We start from the raw sequence: 21,289 nt of genomic DNA on the forward strand, positions 1-21,289 counted from the left end.
AGATGTATAACTTTCACTCATCTGATTGACAAAGATTTAAAACCTTCGAAATGTCTAGTGTTGGCAAGGATGCAGAGAAAGAGACATTCTTAGACATTATTTTGGAAGTGCATAGCTACAATTTTTAAAAGACATATATGTATAATATATATGTTACATATACTTTTAATTTTTATATATTGTTTAAATATATATATAAATATAAATAAATAAATAAATAAATAAATAAATAAAAATATATATGTATGTAAATATCCTTTGATCCAGCAAGTCTACTTTTGGAAATCTAAGCTATAAAAATAAAAATGTTTATAAAGGTAAGTGGGTATTTGTTGCAATATTTTTGGAAGTTATAGAAAACTTTAAACATTGCATGTGAATACATTGTAGGTATGGAGTATTCAACAATTAAAGAGTAGAGTTCTATCTATTGACCTGGATTGTAAACGAGCAAATCAAGTTTCAGAGGTCTGTTTATAATATAAACACTTCTGTAAACACTACTCCTCCCACTAAATATGTGCATATCTACTGGTGTGAAAGAATGTGCTCCAAGCTTTTAGTAATGTTGCTGTGCTGTGGAAGGTATATATTACTTTCATAGTTTTAAAATATTAATGTATGCATTTTAAAAAGACGTCTAACAGAATATTGTTTAAAATGATGTTTCCTATTTAGATGGATGATGTTTGGAAGTATAATGGAGACATAGAAGGTGTGAAGAGAACTCAACACAGTACGGTCAGCACCTCTGTGCAAAAACCTGACCCAAGCCAGCCTGCTTCTCGCTCCTTCAGTAAAAGAGAGGCAACGACATCTGGAGAAGATATGAGGTTGCCCTCTCCTACACCCCGCTTCTCATCTCTTTCCCAGGACCAGGATGTCACTTCTAAAGCCACGTTGTCTTCAACATTTGGCCCCGATTTAACGTCTGAGCTTCAAGAAGGGAGAAGCTCACCACAGATGGAGGTCTCAAGATCAAAGGTGAGTTTGAGCACTGCTCAGAAAGATAGTATTTAAACTGGAAACCATTGTTTCTAACCGATGTTTCTAGGCGTTATAGTCACTTACATGGGCTGATAATGTGGAATATGAGATTGCCTTTTATTTTTAACAGATCTTGGAGGAAGTAGGTCTCTTTCAACTTTGAATTTATGGATCCAAATAACCCTTGTGAAATGGGTGTTTCGAGACCATTGGCCCTTTTCTTTGGGGTTGGGGGCAGGTTGAGCTGGGTTTTCTTTCAACGCCTCATCTCAGCAGCCGTTGCCTTACACTACTAGTGCATGGTAGTCCCAGATTCAGGCTCAGGAGTCACTCTGGAGGTTTTAGTTGTTGGTTTCATAGATAAATGGGTCACTTAAGCCCCTTAAGTGACCTCAGGAGAAGTTGGTATAGATGAGAAGTGCTGGCCTCTAGGGACATAGCATTTCTTTCTCTATCATGTTAACCTTTTAAGTGACTTTCGATACTAATTTATATTTTAGAGAGTCTAGACTTTTGTACCATTCTTTGACTCAATGGGAATACCAAGGTTCAGTTATAATAACTGTGTTGCTTAACGTTGGAGTCCAAAGAAAATATATCATGAGATGAGCAATGGCTGGAGGCATTTGTAGTTTTTCCTACTTAAAATCCTAAAAAAGGACTTAAGAGAATTATTAAGTAATGGGTGTTCTTTTAGTATGTTTTACGTGTAGGCTAAAAAGTTGTTGGTTGTCTAGAGAACAGAAAACTTTTATCTTAAAAAAAAAAAAGGCCTTGTTAAACAATTTGACGTGTGAACCACTTAACATGGAGGAGCTTTTGTGGTTCCTTGGCTTAGTCTAGGTTTCTCTGGTTCCTTCCCACAGTTTATTTCTTTTATAAGGTACAACACCAAGTATACAACTTGGCCTAAGTTATATTCACGAAATAACTGTATGTGAAATAATTTACTATAACATATTTATTTAGTATTATTAGATTTTTATTGGTACAGTAACACTTTACAAGTTTAGGGTAAGCTTTTTTTTTTTTTCTGATTATGAAGTACTATGTGCCTGGGGAAATTTGGAAATGCAGGAAAGTTATACATGAAAATCACTGATAGTCCCACCACTGAGGGATAATCTTTGCTAACTTTTAGGTTTATTTCTTTCAGTTTTTCCCATGTGTATTTATAAACATATATCTAAAAACAATTAGTGCCGCTCGTGAAAATCATTAGTTGTAAATTACTTTTTTACTTCATTTTTAAAGAGTTGGAAATATATAATTTACATCATAGGATTCAATGGATGAGAATAATAGGCTATGTTATTTGGGGAGCATAAGGTTTTAATGGATGAATAACAAACAGAAGCAAGGCATCTTTCATTTTATAGACTCGTGTGTTTGCCTTGACCTTTTCAAAAAGCAAATCCAAAAAAACAGATTTATATCTTGTGCACTAGGTAGAGGTAACTCCCTCAGCACGATAGTTAACTAGCTCCATCCACGGATTAGGAAAAAGAGGCTTCGTGTGGTGTGTGGGTGTGAGCCAGGTTATTGCAGTTCAGAAGAACCTGAATTAACATGGCATGGTTTCAGGTTTCACCCTTAATGGATTTCTGCTCCTCTATTACCAAATTTGAAATAGTATTCTACCAAGCAACATTAGGCTTTATTTAGCAAGTGGAGTGGTTGGAATTCTTGAACATACATGTGTATCTTATGGCAACTTGCCTGTCCCTGAGGTGCTTGGTGTGTTCACTTCTGTGTTCTTGAGGAAAGTAGCTTATGTAGAATCATCTTGCTCTTTACTGAGAAAAAGCTTACTGACTTGTGGAAAGGATTGTGAAGGCACAAAATAGCCAATGACTGATATGCTAAGGGCATATGCAACACTCCTCCAAATGCTTGTCCAAACTATAATTCTAAGAGTTCAGAGAATAGACAAATAAAAAAAACAGTGTGTGGCTGAACATCTAAATTTCTTGGTAGTTTTATAGGTGTTCTTTAGATCTTCTTACTCTTCCTTACACTTTTGCTGGTAATGTCCTTTTATTTCTTCCTCTAGAATTGCCCTCGATGTTATATTTTTCTCCCTGCTTCAGTGGAAATTTAGGCTCTTTCCTCATCAATGCAAATGCATTGTAAATAGTCTCATTCTACAAAGGCTGGCGTCAGATTAGCCTGCGTGATGTCAGGCTGGACTCAGTAATTTCTCTGTTCCGAATCCTCCATTGATACTCCGTGGACTGTTAATAAAGTCCAAAGCACTCAAAAGAGACAGAGATCTCTCATCACTGGTCCACAATTCCCTTTGCAGTGCTGCGACAGCTGTTTATTGAGTGCTTCCCAGGCGGCACCCAGGAGTCTCAGGGCATTATCTTAGTCCTCAGTGATCCTTGTATCATCGTTTTATAGTTGTGGGAATTGAGGCATGAAGTGGTTTTGTTACTTGTCTGAAGCCGTACGAGGTATCGAGTGGTGGAGTCAGGATTTGAACCCAGGCAATCCGACTCAAGGTTGCCTACACAACGCTGTGTTGTGGGAAAGAGAGGGAAGGCAGGTGATCTAGCTACACGAGACGGCTTGCTCTTTCTTGAACACATCCTGTGCATTTTTGAACACATCATAAATATTCGTTCTTGTTGTTGCCCCACTTGAAAATATTCGTTTCACCCATCTCTGTCTTTTGAAGGCCTCCTGTTCTTTCAAAGCCCAAGAGGAGCATCTCCTTCAGGAACCAAAATATCATCTTCCCTTCGTTAGAACTGAACTTTTCACCCTCAAAAGCTTCATTTGCTGAGTTGTCTCATATGTTCATCATGTCTCCTTTACTGGTTTTCTTTATACCCTCCACAGCCTTTACATATTGTTGGCAGTTAAGTATTTACAGAGTTGAACTGCATTCAAGGCCTCAATTTCTAGACTGAAGTATGAATTTGATCCAGCAGGTAATTTAGGTCCTTATAGGTTAATATGGGAATTTTAAGAATAAAGGGTGTTTTAGGAATGTAAGCACTGTGATATCACATAAAACTATTTTAAGGAAAGAAAGTCTAGGGGGCAGAAACTGGTTAGGAGCATATCACAGATTTGTGATAATAGATGGCTTATGTCATCAAGAAGTAAAGGCTGAGTAAAGGGAAGACCTGGATATGACTGCATTTAAGACCTGCCCTCAGGAATTTCTTTCCCATCTCCACTGCTGAGTTGGGGCTTTTATTCCTCTCTCTTCACTTTTCTCCCCTACTTGTCTTTTTGTGATGCTTTGTTGCCAGCCTCCCTGGCCATTCAGGCTCCTAAGACAATTCTCGGGGTGACTCTGACCACAGAGAGAGAGTTTGACTCTCAGAGTTCTTCATCTTCTTCTGACTCATTGATGTGGCTTTCATGATTTTCCCTCAAATTGGTCTTGCCTACAGGTTTTTGTTTTATTTTGTCCTATCAGAGCCCTGTATTCTCATAGCCCATCCAAACTCACGTTTTGAAATCTCTGCCCTAGATTTTTTAAAGCAGTATGCAGATGTAGGATGAGACACATGGAAGGCAAGAAGCTTTTTATATGTTCGTTCCCTGATCCCCAGCTATGATAAACGCCCCTTTTAATAGTGCCAGGGCTTATCCCATCACAGTTTCTTACCATGCATTTTACTTGCTTGTCACTTTCCCTATAGCAGACTTTTTTTGTGAAGGCACCAAGCAAGCCTGTCTTTCTCACTGTTAGTGCAGCGCTGGGATCTATATCTGTTGAATGCTGACTGAGTTCTATTGGAGCTATGCATGTGAGCATTACATAGAATTTTCTTCAGTTGGTTCAGAAACTGCTTAATCAGCCTATATTTGATGTATAACGTTGTTTCCATGGGAAATAGAAGGTAATGACTATCAACCAGGTACCTTGGCGCCTTTTAAATGTTTTGTTTATTCCTCTCAATAACCTTGCAAAGTAGGCGGTATAATCCCCATTTTTACCAATGAAATACTTGAGATTGGAAAGTCATGTAACATTCTCTAGGCTGGTAAAATGATTAGGCCACAATTGTAATTGCTCTGACCTTAATTTTTTTGAAATACAACATGCTCAAATTTGAGAACTGCCTTACGTAAAAACACCAAACGTTGACTCGTTTTAACTTTGCTGTGTCTTTAGAATTTTAGAGCCAACAAGGACTGAAATACCTTCTGGCTCATAAAGATAAAAATCATTCTTAAGATTGTTTTGAAGAAAGGTAAAAATTGTTTGAAGCTTATCAGAACTGAATTTATTCCTGAAATGTAGAGTTTGAAATCTACCCAGTAGGCAGTAAGGAGCTACTAGCAATTTTAAAACAGGGTGTGATAGAATAATTAGCATGTTCTGTAACTAAAGCTCTGGCGGCTGTGAGGAAGGTGGAGGACAAGGAGGTCGGGAGGCCCGAGAGCTGAGTGGCCTCGGTGGTTTGGAGGGGAGACCCCGGCCAGAATAAGATAACCTGAAGGGAAATAGAAGGATGGGGTGGCTGCAAATGGATTTATGGATTGTGGACTTGATAACACTATCAGATGCGTGTGTGTAGGGGAGAGTGGGGATGGGGACCCTTGTGTGAAGTCGAGGTGGGGAGCAGTTAGGGTAAGAAAAGAGGAAGAAGCCCAGGAAAAGAAACTGATGTTTCTAACTTAGGCATCTGGTTAGATAGTGATGTATTTAACCGATCTATGAAAAGCAAGAGGTGGAAGAACAGGTTTGGGGAGGAAGTAATGAATTTAGTTTTGGATATGTTGGGTTTATACAGTAGTTAAAGACATAACAGTGAAGGAGGATACTCGGGAAAACATGTAGTCAAAAAGATGGGAGACCGACTAGAGAACAACAAAATGAAAGTAGAAAAAGAGGAGGAACACGCTAATGAAACTGAGAAATTGCCAGACAGATGGAAGAAAAAGGCAAGAGAAAGTGAGATAATGGGTGACTTGGAAGACTGTTTCCTGAAAGCAAGAATAGTTGGTACTGTCTGGTGGGATGAGGGCCGTAAATGGATTTGGTAAGAAGAGAGAAGCTTGAGTAAAGTGGGGTTGAGTAAAGTGGGGCTGGAAGCGCCCCTGCCTCTTTGGAATGCGGAGGTGGAGAAAGTAGACATGGCTGCATCTTTGGTGACAGGGAATAGCTCCAGTGCCAGTGCATACCATGATTTGAAAGCTCACTTAAGATCCTGGAAAAAATACACTAAAGAGCCATGTGTACAAAAAATTAAAGATTATATATTTGTTATTTCCAACTTTCTAGCCTGAATCTACTTTTACTGTTTAATTTTATAAATGTAAATAGGTTTCTCTTAAGTGAACACATTTATCTAATTCGAAAAGTTTAAGATTAGCTATATGACTTGCTATTACATAAGATTCTTTGTTTTTGTTTTTGTTTTTTAATTCCCATCTCTGGCGATATGAGAATCTTAATTTACCACATCTCATAAAAACAAATCTTATCATTGCTACTCCGGATCATGATTTTGTTTAAAAATCATAGTTTTCAGTGTATACTTCTATTTAAATTTTACACAACTCGAGGAAAATAATTTTTATTTTAAATGCTGATATGTTGATAACTATATTTTACCTTTTCCGGCATGGAGAACTTGCACTACTTGGGATAGTTCTTTATCAGTCATCAAGGATCTAGATTTCCCCCCAATAATTTATATTCATGGTTTCATCCGGTTCTTCCATCTTCGGAAGCATGGATCCTTTGTAGATACTCATGTAGCATACATTTTGCAGAGAAAAATATAGAAGTAGAAATTCTAAGTGATATTTTGTTGAATAATTTATGCTTGACTATAATTACAGATCTGTTCCCCTACAAGAGGTTTGAGGGATAATCTAATTACCCTATATTCCACAGAGGTGCCCAAGGGACTGCCATAAGGATGAGGACATGCCAGTGGGGCTCCGAGACCCTTACCTGAAGCTACAGCTACCCACTGCGATCAGTCTATATATTTTGTTGGGGGCGGGGGGAGGGTGGTCTGCATAAGGCTTTCATCTGAAAATAAGGTTTTGAAAAACAAAAACTTAAAAATCAATGTCATGAGAGAAAGCTCTACCAGGCTCAGTGACATGCTTGAGGTCGCCTGGTTATTGACAGAAATGGACCTGTAATTGTCCATGTGGTTCTCTTTTTTTCTTTGCCTCCGTACAGTCCCAAAGATCCACAAAACAGTCTGCCAGACTATAGCCACAGTGAGGATGTCCTCTCTTAATTATTTCAGGGAGGTGGTTATCTGTGCTTTTGTTTAATATGTTCAAGTAGAGATTTATTTCCAAGGTAAGAGCAACCCTGTGTGGAACAGTTTTTCTGGTCTAATAAAATTGTGAGACTTTCTGTCTATGGCTTAAGCTCTTTTATCCTATATTTGGTAGAGAAGGATAATACTCGTTTACTGTCTTCCACAAAGTATTCTTTATATAGTTTGAGACTATTTATTAAATCTCCATTCTGTCTTTTATTCTTCAAGATAAAAACCTCAATTAGTGTCTGGAATATCTAACCTATCATTTGTCTCTCTGCTCTTATATAGACACAGATTCTGTACTTTAGTTGAGTTAAGTTGGAATTTTTTTTAGAGAGGTAAGAGTGGTGAAGATGACCACTTATTTTCAGTGAGTCATCTCTAATTTAGTGTATGGTGGTTGGGGTTAAGGAGTAGAACTAACCAGTAATTTTTTTCTGTTCATAGAAGACTTTTATTCTGAAGATTGGTGTTCAGGCTGATTATTAATGAATGTTCTCACTGACTACATCTGGGTTCCCAAGTTTAAACTGCTTTACAAGCTTTCTGATGAAATCTTTTCTATATTATTATCTACGATTTTTTTTTTTTTCAAAAAAGTTCCATACCCACTGTTGAAGATTCAGTCAGTAATTATTTCTCAAGAGCAAGGGTCATGCCTAATTCAATTTTATTTCCCAAACTGCTAAGTATTGTGTCACATCCAGAACAGACATACAATAAATGTTGAACAAATGAGTAAGTGAATATTGTTATAGTACTAATGTTCTGTGTCCATATTACATAGTGTTTTCAATCTTTTGTTCAGTGCCTTCCTTCTAATTATTATATAATTAGAATTTTTTTCTTAGAATATCGTCATTTTGATTTTAAATTTGTTTTAGAGATGAAAAAAGCATAGGGCTTTAGGAATTGCCTAGTTGGTCCTGGGTTTTAGTTTAACTGCTAAATTAAAGTGGAGAGGTTATAGATCTTTTTCTGGAAAATAAAATGGCTTCAAAAATATATATTTTTGAACAGTTAAGTCTAAGTTCTTTATGACTGTGAATCAAAGAACTAAAACACTAGTCCAAGGAAATCATTATATTAAAATTCATATCTGCTTCTTACCCAAAATAAAATATGTAAATGATGAAAGGTAGTTAAATTTTTCACTGACATAGTGTACTGTAAAACTTAAAACATTTGTTTTGGAAAACAGCTTAAGAAAGTCTGTGAAACTTAGAATTTATTGTTGTGTAGTATAGTGATGGAGACAAATAAAATTACATCTATTGCCCGAGAGGCTATTGTTCGTGGGCTTATGGGCTGATGTTTCTTCAAGGAAGTTGTGGTCTACAGCTCATGATATCTCATTGGGGATCCTCTTGGCATCTTACTGGTGGCTCCTCAGGGATAACATAGTTCTGCATTTTGCAGCTTCTGTAGCAGCCCTGTCTTTACTATTAGATCCTCCTGTGGCAGTGAACACAGGCAAAAGTGCTCTGCCAAAATTTCAGATACGCTTTAGGGGGTGATAACCAGTCCTACCTAGATGGATGCTACTAGTAGCCGAATTATGTGTCTATGAACCCCTTGAAATTATTCAGCTAAGTTCAGTACTGGAAGTTTTTCATAAGTATGGTGGCATTTTTCAAAATAAATAAAGTGATTTAAACTTTTTCTTTCTTTTTGTATTTTCAAAAATGCCATTTTATTGAAGTATATTTGACATATGACACCATGCAAATATAAGGTGTACAACATGTTAATTTTATACCTCTATATATTGTGATATTTTTGCTATTGTAGCACTTCTATCACATTATATAATTATCCTTTCTTTTTATGGTAATTATAATACAATATTGTTTATATTCACTATACTGTACATTAGATCTCTAGGGCTTATTTACTACTCTTTGCAAGTTCATGCTTTTAAACAACATCTATCCTATCTCCCCAACTCCATCCCCTTGTAACCACCATTTTACTGGTTTTTTTTTTTTTTTACTGGCTTGACATTTTTACATTACACGTGTAAGTGACATCATACAGCACTTGACTTTTTCTGTCTGACTTATCTCACTTAGCATAAAATGTTCAAGTCCATTTGTGTTGTTGCAAATGACAGAATGTCGCTTTTCTCATGCTTAATAATATTCCAACACACACACACACACACACTCCACCCCACCCCCCCTTCTCACTCAGCTTTATTCCTGAGTGATAACAAATGGTCTGTGAGTTAGACCTAATTACATGGTAGGCAAAAGCCTACGTTTTATCAGTGGCCAACTGATTTATAGTATTAATGTAAAGAAAAGCATCTGTTGATATGAATTTGTCTTATTTTAGCAGACAAATAATGAATTTGGTGATATTTATGTAAATGAAAGTTTTACCAAACCCAAGGGAAAAAGAATGAAGCTTCTGGTTGACCATGAAATACTTCAAGCGTTCCTTGTGTGTAGCCTCCTTTCTTTCATGGATAGACTTTCCTCCATACGGGCGCCAGGGACACCTGATCCCACCGTTTCATGTTTGTTTTCAGGATCAGTTCAGTGATATGAGAATCAGCATAAACCAGACGCCTGGGAACGGTCTTGACTTTGGGTTTACAGTAAAATGGGATATTTCCGGGATCTTCGTAGCATCAGTTGAAGCAGGTAAATCATAGATTTCGCTCTAGTGAAATTTCTTTTTCATTAACCTGTGCTGTTCAAATACCCTCCTCCCAACCCAGAAAATATTTCATTTGATATAGGAGAAAACATGTATGAAAATGTAGCAATAAAGTGAGGAGACACATCCTCTTCCCTGAGACTAATAGTTAGAGTTACAAACCACATGTTTGTTCTCCTTGCCTAACTAATTTTAGTTTTGAAGTCTTAATTTTGTGCCTTTTACAGAATTTATTTGTCAGAATTTTAGGCTTAATATTTGAAAATGCTAACAAATAATACTTAATTGAAGATTCAGAAAGAACTTTCCCTGATCAGCTGTATTTGTGGTAGATATATGCAGGCTGTATAATAAAGTGGTGTTTTCTGAGCATCCTGATCTATCTCTTGGCAATGTAATCCTCAGGATGCTTTGGGACTTTTACAAAAGGATTGCCCTTCCCCCACCAAGTCAAGCCCAGAACTCTTAGCAAAATATTACAAGGCCTAAAATTAAAACGAAAGCTAGGATATTTAAGAGGAGTTCCTCATTAACATATTGTAGCTACATTAAATTTTATGCTAACTCTGTTTATTTCTTTGAAATTTCAAAACTGCTCTAAAGAGTTAACAGTAAGTAGTAATTTTAAGCGGTTTTAAGTTTCCCTGTTTTCTTCTTCGTTCTAGTGTGCATTTGGATTTGGAAGCTCAATTAAAATTCAATATATTTCACATTTTTAATTTAAAAGTAATTTAAAATTTCATTTGTTCTTAGGAGGTTAATAAAGAAATTTTTGAACAGATAAACTTAGCATTTCTCCTTTAAATGTTAATGAAGATGATAAATACTATAAATTTAAAAAATGTCTCTGGTGCTTTGTATGTTATAGATACTCAAATATTTAATAACTTTAAGAAATTCTGTGACTCTTTTCCACCTGAAAAATTATGAGAAATGGTTAGTGGAGATTAAGATGTCATTTTTTCTTTAATTTAAATAAGCAATGACTGTAGAACATTTTTTTTTTAATTTTGCATTGTTTACTTTGCTTTATTTAGGTAGCCCAGCAGAATTTTCTCAGCTACAAGTAGATGATGAAATTATTGCTATTAACAACACCAAGTTTTCACATAAGGACACAGAAGAGTGGGAAGAAACCATGGCTAATGCTCGAGAAACTGGAAACCTGGTAATGGATGTCAGGCGGTATGGAAAGTCTGGTGAGTTGGTTTCACCACCATGTCTGGCTTTCTAAATTGGGAACTGGTCTTTGGCAACTGGTTATAACAGCTGGCTTCAATAACATTTTTTTTCTTTTCATTTTACTCTTTAAAAAATTTTTTACTTTAAGATATTTCGTGGTTATGTCAAGACAAATCATCAGTGATACTTCTTTGAACATTCTGTCTGAAAACTTCACTAGCAAATTTACTGAATTCTACATTGTTTATTGACTGAACTGACTTTGCATGCATATATCAACTGAATACTATTGTGTTTTTTTTTCTTTAATTCAAATATATCTCTCACTTTTTTTCCCTTTTTTTGAAGGCTGTTGTAATTATATCTGCATTAGGTAGTCGTATAATAATGTTGAGTATTAAGAATTACACTATGATTGGACTTTTTCTACAGCACTATAACTAACTGGTGTAAGAGAGAACACGGTCATGTTCTTGTTCATTCTCAAGAAATTTTCTACATTCCATTATTGTGTTTCTTAGTTACAGAGGTTAGGTGGGGAAGCACATTAAGTCTCCCCAAACCTACTAATTTATATCAAAATATATTACCCAGTCCTGGTTTATAGAAAGATTCAGCAAATTTGCTAGTCTTTTCATTATTAACATAATCTAACCCTTGTGTTTCCGGAAGGTGGTCTGTTGGTAAAAGCCTGAAACTTTTTATTTCTTTCACACACTACCTGATTTGTTTGTCTGTTTTATGTATGTGCATTTTGTATATGTCCATTCAGTAACTTTGTTCTTTCCACTTCAACATTTATGTGTATTCATTTCTTGATCTTCGTGTGCCAATCAGATTGGGGCAAAGACCAGCCTTCCCTGCCATTTATACGGCATAAAACCCTCAATCTCACCAGTATGGCTACCAAAATTATAGGTTCACCTGAAACAAAGTGGATTGATGCAACTTCTGGAATTTACAACTCAGACAGATCTTCAAATCTCTCAATAACAACCGATTTCTCTGAAAGCCTTCAGAATTCTGTAAGTATTTTGAGAAGTATGAGTATTTGTTTAGAGCAAAGAATTGTAGGAAGTGTGTATCAAGGAGAGAGAAATTTATTTTGTTTTAACAATTTTGATGCTACTTAAAAACAAATAATTGAATAAGATAATTTATAGTAATGAGAGTAAAATGTATTTTTGAAAATCATAGGCATTACTCATTTAATAGAGTAATAATCAGTTATATAATGGTAAAATCAAAAGATCCCATGCTTGTGTTTTGCAGGCGTTTCTTACCAATCTTTCATCATTATACCCACCTCTCAGATTTTTGTGAATGTGAAGTAGTAATTACATAAAATTATACACTATGACTTTCGATGCTTTCTTTAGTCTTTACTGGTAAAATAAGTATAGCATTGTGTGCAATTTAAAACCTCATGAAGCATTATCAGTCCTTGCATAGGTGAATTTGATGGATAGACTTACATATGTGGTTAAGAGATACTCAATTCCATTAATTGATTATGATAATTATAATGTAGAAATTTTTCTAAGTATCAAAGCAATACTTAAATTTTCAAATAAATGTTCATATTGACTCCTTTAGGTATACATTGTTGTTATCCTAAGATATTCCCTTTTCTCTAATAAGGAGATCCTGCTACATTGTGTAAGACGAGAATAAATGTTAGAGAATCCTATATAACTATGTTGCTTACTCATAAATATAAACCAAATGGACTAATGATTATTTCTCCCGTCATGTTTCTTGGAAAACTAATGACCGATTGAACTTAAAGCCATCCATACTCGCAGCTAGTCATTAATCCTTCCACAAATATTAAAGAATAATGAAACAGGTTTCTATTACATGTAAAAGGTTATAAGGAATACATTACTATCTTCCAAAACTCATCTTACTAAGACATTTTCATTAATGGGAAATGCATTATATAAGCCCAAAGTCTAGTTGGAGAGACCGTTTTTAACTGGCATTTTTATCCTCTCCAGAATGCTGAATCCAAGGAAATAAATGGAATTCGCGATGAAAGCAATACTTTTGAACTAAAAGGTAAACATCACCATTATAAATAACATTTATAGTATAAGAAAAGTGATAGCACTCAAGTTCTGTTATAAAAATTAATATCTGCGAAAGAAAAACTGATCCACTGCAAGTTGAAACTAAAAGGTTAGCACGCAGATCCAATTGCAGCCAGGTGGAAGGGTGCTAAGTTCCAGTGTTGAACAGTTCAGGAACTGCAAACAGAGCTTTGGCAGCATGTCCAGGAGCTCTGAGTGAGTGCCTGTGTGCCTGAGCCAAATAAGAAAGACTGGTTTTCCGGAGGCCATCAGCCTTCTTGCTATGGTATGCTGCCAAAGGGAATCTTAGCTAAATACAAAATGATGAGTGCAGTTTCCTTTCTCTCTTTATTGCTGTGAAAGGGACAAGCATGGAGGCAGCTAGTATTAATAGGGAAATGTCAATGGCAGTAATAGTTGTTAGCAAAAGTACCCATTTGTAATGAGAAAGTAGGCATAGTATCTAAGTAAATTTTGCTTTATGGAGTTATCACTCCCTTCCTCCTCCTGTTGTCTGTAAATAATTTAGCTACCACATACTGTGTGCTATTCCTTTGACATACAAAATAAATAAAGATCTGGTCCACACAGGCCCAGAAAGAGACCCAAATAAGATGAAACTCCTTTTACCATGAAACTAGACTGCCAGGAATGGGGCTGAGTTTTTATAGCAGTTTGGTGGCTTTGAATCTGCATTTGCCAGTTCATAGTACATTATATCAAAGCCAAATGAAGTTTATAAATTTCTTTCTCTTCTTTGATTATTTATCTTTGTATTTAATTCTGATCATTAGAAGTGACTACATTTTGTTTGATATTATATTCTTTGTCAAAGGAGTTTTAAAAGCAATGTGACTTATTTTTCTTCATGGCGTTAAATCTAAGACATCGGGTCCTGTTCTGCCAGTGACTCAGGCAAAGCAAACTGATAAGACACTTAACTCATTAGTAACTATGGGACTATATGAAGGCCCTGTCATCTGAGGGTTTTGTTTATATAAGTAAACAAATTTATCAAGTAATAATTGCACTTAACATTTTATGAATGAACTGAAGTATAGTTATCATTTGCCATAATCTTGCAACAGATCTGTAGAAGTGAGGATGTTTTCTTTTTATTCTTATCTGGCTGAACTACTTTTGTTTTACTTAAAAATGAGTGGCTATAAGATCTTGAAAACTCGGGCAAAATATTCTAGTTAGAAAAGTGGTTTAATTTTAGCATTAAAAAAAAATTTATTTTCCTTTGGGTATTATTTATTTTCCTGTCTTCCTCCCCATTACTTTTCAGGTTCTTTTTTACTCATCTATGTTGTGAAAACTCTGAGTTACAAACAGTTTTTCTTGTACTAGAAGAGATTTTTGATTAAGCAAAAAGTTTTAATTTCCATTTTCCTAAAGCTGTGTGATCCAGCACAGAAGCTGGTACTTCCGTGAAACTAGGATGCTTATCTGCTAAAATTAATTAATCAAAATATTAGTTCTTTTTACTAATTTGAATATAGTATAGACTACTAAAACTATGTGTGTCTGTGCATTGAAATAATCCATATCTTCTATGGCTATCAGTTTTGTCATTAAAAAAATAATAATATTGCTATAGATTAGAAAGCAGCTATATCAAGTATCTTTTAGTTTTCCAGTGGTGAGAAATTAAAATGAATGACATGGTATTGTATTTTTCAACTAGCATCTGAACCTATTTCTTTGAAAAACTTAAAAAGGCGATCACAATTTTTTGAACAAGGTAAACCACCAAGCTAACAATTCATGCACTTTCATGGAATTGTTCCCACTCTCCATTCTTTCCTGATAGTCTGTGGCGCTGGGCACTAAGCCTCTTCAATTTGGTTGTCATTATGACCAAGCGACATAACCCATTTCCATTCTTTCCCTAGGGTCATCAGGCTTTTCTTACAGTTCATGGGTCTACCTCTGTGGTAATGGGTCTTTGCGTGTCCTTTGTTCTTCTGAAGGTTTTTTTTTTTTTTTTTAACTAAAAAAAATTGTGCTATTAAACACACACTCCCCCTCTGCCCCACCTCCACTGGGTGACAGTAAGAAATGAAAAATTTCATTTAAGCCTTACTGCTTCCTACAAATTGCATAATATTAGATTACACCAACATATAATTGGCTAACTTTTTTAAAATCTCCACTTTTTGGTAATGAAACATGCTCTTAATAACAAAGCAGAATCGTTTACTGCTATTGGGATGGTGGCTTTGGAGTGTTAATAGGACTGCTCTGTTGACTTTGAAGTAAATTAAAAGTAAATCGATTTTGGTTCCATCTGCAAACAAGTGCATTTTGAGATTCTCTGTGTTGGTGTAGTTGGGCTGCGCTGCCTCACGAAGTCCTGTTGCATGTGGCATACCCTTCCCTTTCGTGTTTGCCTAATGCTCTGTCTCACAAATGGAGTTCGAGCTCTGTGTTTCGCTATCAAGAACTTAAAAGTAATATCCAACATTTGAGATGCAATGGCACAGTTAGTGGGCAGTGTGCTGTTGGTGTCTAAAATGTTATTGTTTCTTACTTTTAAGATTATTAATGTTTACAAACTTGCTTTTTAATATGTTTACCAGACTTGTGTATTTTGTGTTAATCTCCTAGTAATCTACCTTTGGTTAATTAAGGCTTCTCTTGACCATAAATAGAAATAGTTTACCAACTATGCATGTGCAAGATCTATTTGTGTCAGTATCCTTAGTGTTTTTGATATTTTTTGTTAAACTCCTATTTTTCTATGGTAATTTAATTGGTACAATATGATATGCTTAGCTCAAATTGGCTAATAAAAAGCAATTCCTTTTCTTTCTTTATTCTGATTTTTACTCATTTTTCTTTAACAGGCTATTTTAGGAAAGAATATTTTCCTAAGTCTCAAAGCAGTTTTCTTAAAAATATAATTGTATAAGTGAATAATTTGAGAGCTGAGGTGTCAGAAAATTTAAAAAAATACTGTATGGTAGTGTATTTTATGAAATTTGCTTATTCATGATAATCATTGTACTACATACAGACACATACACTTATGTAGATCCCCCTAAGTATAAAAAGAATAACAGTATGCCCATAAGAATAACACTGTGAAAAAAAAAGAAATAACTATGTCACACATTTGAAGTTTGAATATTTTGTGGTTCAAATAATAGAAGAGGAAAAGGAAATGTTTCTTGCACATGTGTATTGTGGTGTCTTATTTAAGAAAAATAGTTCATTATCAAAAAGACCTGAAAAATGTGACTTACAGTGGTCACATTGTAATTGAATAGTGGCAAGTAAGAAATTGGATTTAGTAGATATTATAACATTTGAAATTTTTTTTTAACTAGGCGAACTATGAGATATTACCAAATATGTTAATAAAATACTCTCTAACCTATTCAGGAATATACTGTTGATTTAGCTCTAGTACCTAGAACTAGGGTGTGTCCTTGGCATCCATCGTTGATCTCTTTTTTTTTCTTTTTTCTGTTTAACTGGCCGAATTTGGAAGATGAATAACAAACAGATGAAACTAAAAAGGAAAAAGGATTTACTCTTGCTGTTTAAAAAAAAAAATGATATCACTTAGCATACTGGCATAGAAACAGCTAGTGATAAAACTTTCTGAAGAATTATTTCATAGAAATGAAAATACTTATGTTGTATTTTTTTTTCCTCTTCGCCCACGTGCTGCCATACAGGAAGCTCTGACTCTGTGGTTCCTGATGTAAGTAGTATTCATTTACCTTTGGAATAAATAAGGCGATCCAATCTTTCCCAGTTCCAAAGACCTGTTTTGAAATATAAAGCCAACTGTTCTTTGATACAGCTTAGGCAAAAGTGATATGAATAATTTATGTATGCAGAAGTGCTTCAGTAGATGACTTAATGAAGTAACATGTCCTTTGTTCGCACTGCTTCTCTTATAATTGGTTAGCTTCCAGTTCCAACTATCAGTGCCCCGAGTCGGTGGGCGTGGGACCAAGAGGAGGAGCGAAAGCGGCAGGAGAGGTGGCAGAAGGAGCAGGACCGCCTGTTGCAGGTAGAGCAGAATAATATAGACCAAGAGGAAGTACGCTTGCTTGAATTGTTTTTTCCTGGTCAATGTCAAGCAGTATTGAAAAGCAAATTAAAAAATTTAAATGCAGATAATCTCATAATTAACAAATCTTTTGATAGGTAGCACATTTTGTATTAAAATACAAATATTTTTTGTATTAAAAATAATTTTGTGTTAAAATGCAAAAACAATTACTTTTTCATTTTAGAGCTTTCCAATAATCCTTTGAAAATCATTATTAACCCCTGTGTATAGTTTTAGTCTGTGAGGCACTGTAGTTTTTTTTCTATGCACTACTTTTTAGTTAAATTTATTGGAGTGACCTTGGTCAATAACATTTTATACGTTTCAAGTATACAGTTCTATAATACATCATCTGTATATTGCATTGTGTGTTCACCACCCTAAGTCACATTTCCTTCCATCATCGTTTAATTGACACCCTTTACCCTCTTCATCTTCCCTCCACCCTCTTTCGCCTCTGGTGACCACCATACTGTTGTCTGTGTCTATGAGTTCGTTTGTTTTGTTTGTTATTGCTTTCTGTTTTATATCCCACATATGAATGAAATCATGTGGCTCTTGTACTTTTCTGTCTGACATTTTGCTTAGCATGATACTGTTCACGTTGTCACAAATGGCAGTATTTCATTGATGCTGTCTTATGGCTGAGTAATAGTTCATTGTATATTTGTACACATCTTGTTTATCCAGTCTTCCATCGGAGGTCACTTAAGTTGTCTCCAACTCTTGGCTACTGTGTATAATACTACAATAAACATAGGATTTTCTTATAAGTGAGAGATGGATCGGCTCTGTGAGGACTTACTTCTGTAAACTCTGTGCTCAGTCTATTGCAGAGAAATTCAGTCCCCCAGACAGTTAGCTCTAGGGGCTTTAATGAATTACCACCATGGTAAAAAGTGCATTTGGGTTCAATTCTGAGTGTCTGTCCTTTCCCAATACCTACAATTTAATTCAATATAAGCTGTTTTCTACTTTGGGGACTACACTGTGATTGGGTAAAATAATATCACTGTCTTTAAAGATTGAAGTGAAAAGTGGGGCTATTAAAAATGCTAGTGAAAAAGATTAACATTAACCTATTAATTAACTAATTAATTAATATGCTATCTTATAGGAAAAATATCAACGTGAGCAGGAGAAACTAAGAGAAGAGTGGCAAAAGGCTAAGCAAGAGGCTGAGAGAGAGAATTCCAAGTACTTGAATGAGGTAATATTTGGAACTTGGCATGTTCTTCCTTCTCTATCTTGTTGGTGAAATCAGCTGAAATATGGAAGAAGATACATTTAACTTGGCCTTTGCCTCACAATCACTTATGTAGTTCTTTGAAAAATACAGTGAGCTCTAATTTGTCAGAATTTTGCTTTGATGTTTCAACATTTCTCCTGGTTTCTCTACTATATCATTAAATAATTCTATCAACAGACACTAAGTGCATCCTATTCTTTTAAGTTACATCTCTGTCACCTATGTGTGGCTTTGTTAGTGATAAAACATCATTTCAAGCAGAATCCTGGGCCAACTACAATAAATACTGTCTACAATTGAATATAGACTTATTTTTATAAAATTATAGAACTACATAGATTTAGATGGGTTTCTTTTCTCCCTGGTCATGTAGGAACTGATGGTCCTAAGCTCCAACAGCATTTCTGTGACCACACGAGAGCCCGCCGTTGCCACCTTGCAAACCACTTGGGGTGAAGGGTCCAAGTCTTCTGACAGGGAAGGAACCCGAGTGGGAAGAGAGGAGAAGAGACAGCAGCAAGAGGGAGACGTGAATGAGGACCAAAGGGAGAAGCGGCAGGAACAACTCACTCTTCAGAAAGAGAGGGAACTGAAGGAGCAGCAGTATCAGGAGGAACAGGAGCGGAAGCGGCGGCAGGCGGAGGCTGAGGAGCAAAGGCGCCGTGCGGAGGAACAGACGCGCCAGGCAGAGAGAGAGAGAGAAACATCAGTCAAAATATACCAGTATAGAAGGTCTGTCCCTATGGCCTAAGGGCACATGTGACTTTTCCGTTGGCTTGGCTTAGCTGAATGCATTCCCTACTTCAAAGGCACCTAATTGGTTTTCCTCCTCCCTACCATCTTCACAAGGGAACACAAGCAGCTGGTGTGTACACTTTACATTGTAAATCTGATCCAGTTACCTTATTCCCTGCTCAATGTCTCCAGATGGCTTCCTCTCCCATTAGAGAACCATCTGAAGTCCTCGCCATGGCCTTAGAAGGCTGGCATCAGCTGTCTTTGCCCTTCGGTCTAAAGAGCTTCCTACAACTTACCCTCACCTGGTCTGTTACAGACAGCCTTGCTGGCCTCCTTGTCATTTCTTGAGAATGCCTAACATATTCTACCTCTGGACTTTTGCATTTTCCAGACCCTGTGACTGGAAGAATCTTCTCTCACATGTTGTCCTACACATTTTTTAAAAGTCTCTGCTCAAATGTCACCTCAGACTTTTCCTAAATACCTCGTCTAAAAGACATGCTTCTTCTCTATCCCTTCTTTCCATGTGCCTTTTCCTGCTCTATATTATGCATTTATTTGCTTATCTGTTGGCCTGCTTGCCCCACTAAAATATAAGTTTTATGAGGCCATTACATTTTAGTTTCATTAGCCTAGCCCTAGAACAGCACTGGGACATAGCAGGCAGAAAACATGTATTTGTGGAATGAATGAACTGCAAATGTCTGTTTGTAGTAGTGGGTCTGTTTTCTGCAGCGATCGATTGAAATACTTCTGTATGTTTAGTTTTCAACTCAGAGACCATTCTCATAAAGATGCTAGAATAACATTATTTTGTTATTCATTTCTTAAACTCAAGGAAGACATTAAAGTTTTTTATTTTGACCGTAAACTTTTTCCATCTTTTAGGCCTGTGGATCCCTATGACATACCAAAGAGAGAAGAAGAATCTTCAGGGTTGCATTCTAGTGACAGGTGTGAAGAACATTTAATTGTGATTTGGTTGGAGTAATTGGCTTCAAATGAATTTTTGAAGGTTTGCCTACATGTTTTGCACAATTACTGCAGCTCTTGGTCTTTTCTGCCGTGCAGAGAGATCTTGCTGCTTGATCTTTAAAACTACCTCTCAGCTTAGTAACTTAAGCTTCTGATTTTGTGAGTTAGCATTTTGGGCTGAACTCAATTGGCAGTTTTTAGTTGATTGGGCTCATCATGTTACTAGACAAATCTGCTTTTGGTTGTTGGCTGGCTGGCTGTCAGCCGGGGCAATAGGAGCAGCAGGGCCATGTGTCTTTCAACATTCAGCAAACCAGTGCAGCCTCAAATACATGGTGGCTGGGCAGAGAAACGAGAAAGCATTAAAGAGAGGAAGCATGCAGGGCCCCTTGCAGTCTCAGCTCTGAACCGGCACATCATTGCTTCTGTCACATTCTGTTATCTAAAGTAAAGTTACAAGGCCAGGCCAAGTTCACAGAGGGGAGAAAAACCCCACTTCTCTATGGGAGGAGCCATAATGCAAGGGGCATGGACACAGGAAGAATCGTTCATTTTTTTGCACTCTACCTTAACCTTTTTTTTAAAAAAAGTTATAAGCAATGGCATAAGCTTACTCAAAATGAATCTACATGTGGACATCTGAAATGAGAATTGTGGCTTTTCTCTTAGTTTGATTAGAACTAACTGGTCAGTTTGGGGGAATGAAGATAGGATTTCAGATATCTGAAAAGTTACATATATCTTAAAATTTCCTAAAGATATATATATATATATCTTAAAATTTCCTAAAGCATTAAATTTAATGTTTTTAAGTAATTTTTAAAATGCTTTGCACTTTTGAAATCACTAAAGACTTCTAAACAGAATATGTCTAAAAATATCTAGTGTATGACTATTAATTTGTGTTTTCAGAGCTGAAATTTCTTTTTTAGGAAGTTTGCCTTTGAGATAAAGAAGTTTGCCTTTGCGATAAAAAAATACTTGTATAGGCGATCAGGGTGACTGAATAGGGCTCAGAGTAGAGAGAGAAAAGAAAAGGAATATACAAGTAGTAATGGGCTGACATTAGCTAGAAAAAATTTCTAGTGATGGATGA

At 36.0% G+C, this 21,289-nt stretch overlaps 1 protein-coding gene across 24 annotated transcripts in view; it reads left to right on the plus strand.

Annotated features, from left to right (window-relative positions):
- The window catches only part of LMO7 (LIM domain 7), a 181,765-nt gene that overhangs the window by 148,430 nt on the left and 12,046 nt on the right, over positions 1-21,289 (plus strand). For 9 of the 24 annotated variants that reach the window (XM_039886885.1, XM_039886880.1, XM_039886891.1 and 6 more), the window contains 11 exons: positions 679-984; positions 9,775-9,889; positions 10,943-11,104; positions 12,006-12,112; positions 13,088-13,148; positions 14,850-14,906; positions 16,849-16,874; positions 17,085-17,189; positions 18,349-18,441; positions 18,854-19,212; positions 20,107-20,172. In XM_039886885.1, the coding sequence (XP_039742819.1) occupies positions 679-984; positions 9,775-9,889; positions 10,943-11,104; positions 12,006-12,112; positions 13,088-13,148; positions 14,850-14,906; positions 16,849-16,874; positions 17,085-17,189; positions 18,349-18,441; positions 18,854-19,212; positions 20,107-20,172 (1,457 nt within the window). Of the gene's footprint in view, positions 1-678; positions 985-9,774; positions 9,890-10,942; positions 11,105-11,924; positions 12,113-13,087; positions 13,149-14,849; positions 14,907-15,057; positions 15,136-16,848; positions 16,875-17,084; positions 17,190-18,348; positions 18,442-18,853; positions 19,213-20,106; positions 20,173-21,289 lie in introns of all 24 variants that reach the window. The other 15 variants (XM_039886866.1, XM_039886879.1, XM_039886889.1 and 12 more) reach the window with 8 other exon arrangements.

The sequence above is a fragment of the Pteropus medius genome, unplaced genomic scaffold (assembly GCF_902729225.1).
Source record: "Pteropus medius unplaced genomic scaffold, Ma_sr-lr_union100, whole genome shotgun sequence".
NCBI lineage: Eukaryota > Metazoa > Chordata > Mammalia > Chiroptera > Pteropodidae > Pteropus > Pteropus medius.